Raw genomic sequence first — 1,197 nt, 5'->3', positions numbered from 1 at the left:
TACGTTCACTTAATCATAGACAAGAAAATAGAGCGTAAGTACTTACGTTCACTTAATCATAGACAAGAAAATAGAGCGTAAGTACTTACGTTCACTTAATCATAGACAAGAAAATAGAGCGTAAGTACTTACGTTCACCTAATCATAGACAAGAAAATAGAGCGTAAGTACTTACGTTCACTTAGCGAGTTTTGGAAGTATGGCCCCAGGGCCCCTGCACCATCAGCAGCATCTCTTCCAGAGGAAACACAATTAAAACCATCTTCATCATCAGCAGCTACATCACTCTTAACAACATCGACACATCATTATTATCCGCAGTAACACTCTAGCAAAATTTGTATACTGACGCGACTCTGCATCAGGCGCCGCCCAGGACTCGGGAGACGCGCAAATCAGCCGCTAATATCAGCCTTGGCCGAGCCTGAAGTGCCGCCTCTGGGTAGCTTGTCATACTCTCAGGACACACTTGTCATACTCTCAGGACACACTTGTCAAACTCTCAGGACACACTTGTCATACTCTCAGGACACACTTGTCATTTACTCACCTTACTCACCTTACTCACCTTAGTCGACTTACTAGCCTTACTCACCTTATTAGCCTTACTCACCATACTCACCTTACTCACCCCAGTCAGTTGCACCACCACCCCATATTCAACCACAACTCTCCCTCTAATCCCCCAAACTACACCCCCATTCCCCACCATACGAACCCTCAAGCCCCCACTAGACCCCATTTAACCCCTACTTCTTCCCCCTCCCCTTTGTTTCTCCGCATCTTGACTCACCATATTAAGGTTTTCCCCTTACCTCCCCAAAAACACTCATGTCCCCCAACTTAACCCCACTCCTCCCCCTCAGCTCCCCGAGACATCCCTGGGAAGTCTCGAGGACCCCCGGCAGATCGAACTCCTGCACATCGAAGGGGAGGCGCACCCCCACTACCCCCTCCTCCTGCAGGCCCGAACCCCCGAGTGTCGGGACGCCTGGCTTGAGGGGGTCAAGGAGTACGTCGTCGAGACCGGTGAGTGGGGGCGGGGGTGAGGTGGGGGGACGCCTGGCTTGAGGGGGTCAAGGAGTACGTCGTCGAGACCGGTGAGTGGGGGCGGGGGTGAGGTGGGGAGACGCCTGGCTTGAGGGGGTCAAAGAGTACGTCGTCGAGACCGGTGAGTGGGGGCGGGGGTGAGGTGGG

General features: G+C 52.6%; 1 protein-coding gene across 1 annotated transcript in view; it reads left to right on the top strand.

Annotated features, from left to right (window-relative positions):
* The window catches only part of LOC108675709, a gene marked incomplete at its 5' end in the record, with an annotated part of 11,324 nt that overhangs the window by 2,329 nt on the left and 7,798 nt on the right, over window positions 1-1,197 (top strand). Inside the window, one exon of the mRNA XM_018163734.1 lies at window positions 867-1,029. Coding sequence (XP_018019223.1) covers window positions 867-1,029 — 163 coding nt within the window. The remainder of the gene's footprint in view (window positions 1-866; window positions 1,030-1,197) is intronic.

The sequence above is a fragment of the Hyalella azteca genome, unplaced genomic scaffold (assembly GCF_000764305.2).
Source record: "Hyalella azteca isolate HAZT.00-mixed unplaced genomic scaffold, Hazt_2.0.2 contig1713, whole genome shotgun sequence".
In the NCBI taxonomy this organism is placed as follows: domain Eukaryota; kingdom Metazoa; phylum Arthropoda; class Malacostraca; order Amphipoda; family Hyalellidae; genus Hyalella; species Hyalella azteca.
The sequence above is the reverse complement of the archived record's forward strand: the minus strand, read 5'-3'. Positions and strand labels throughout refer to the sequence as shown.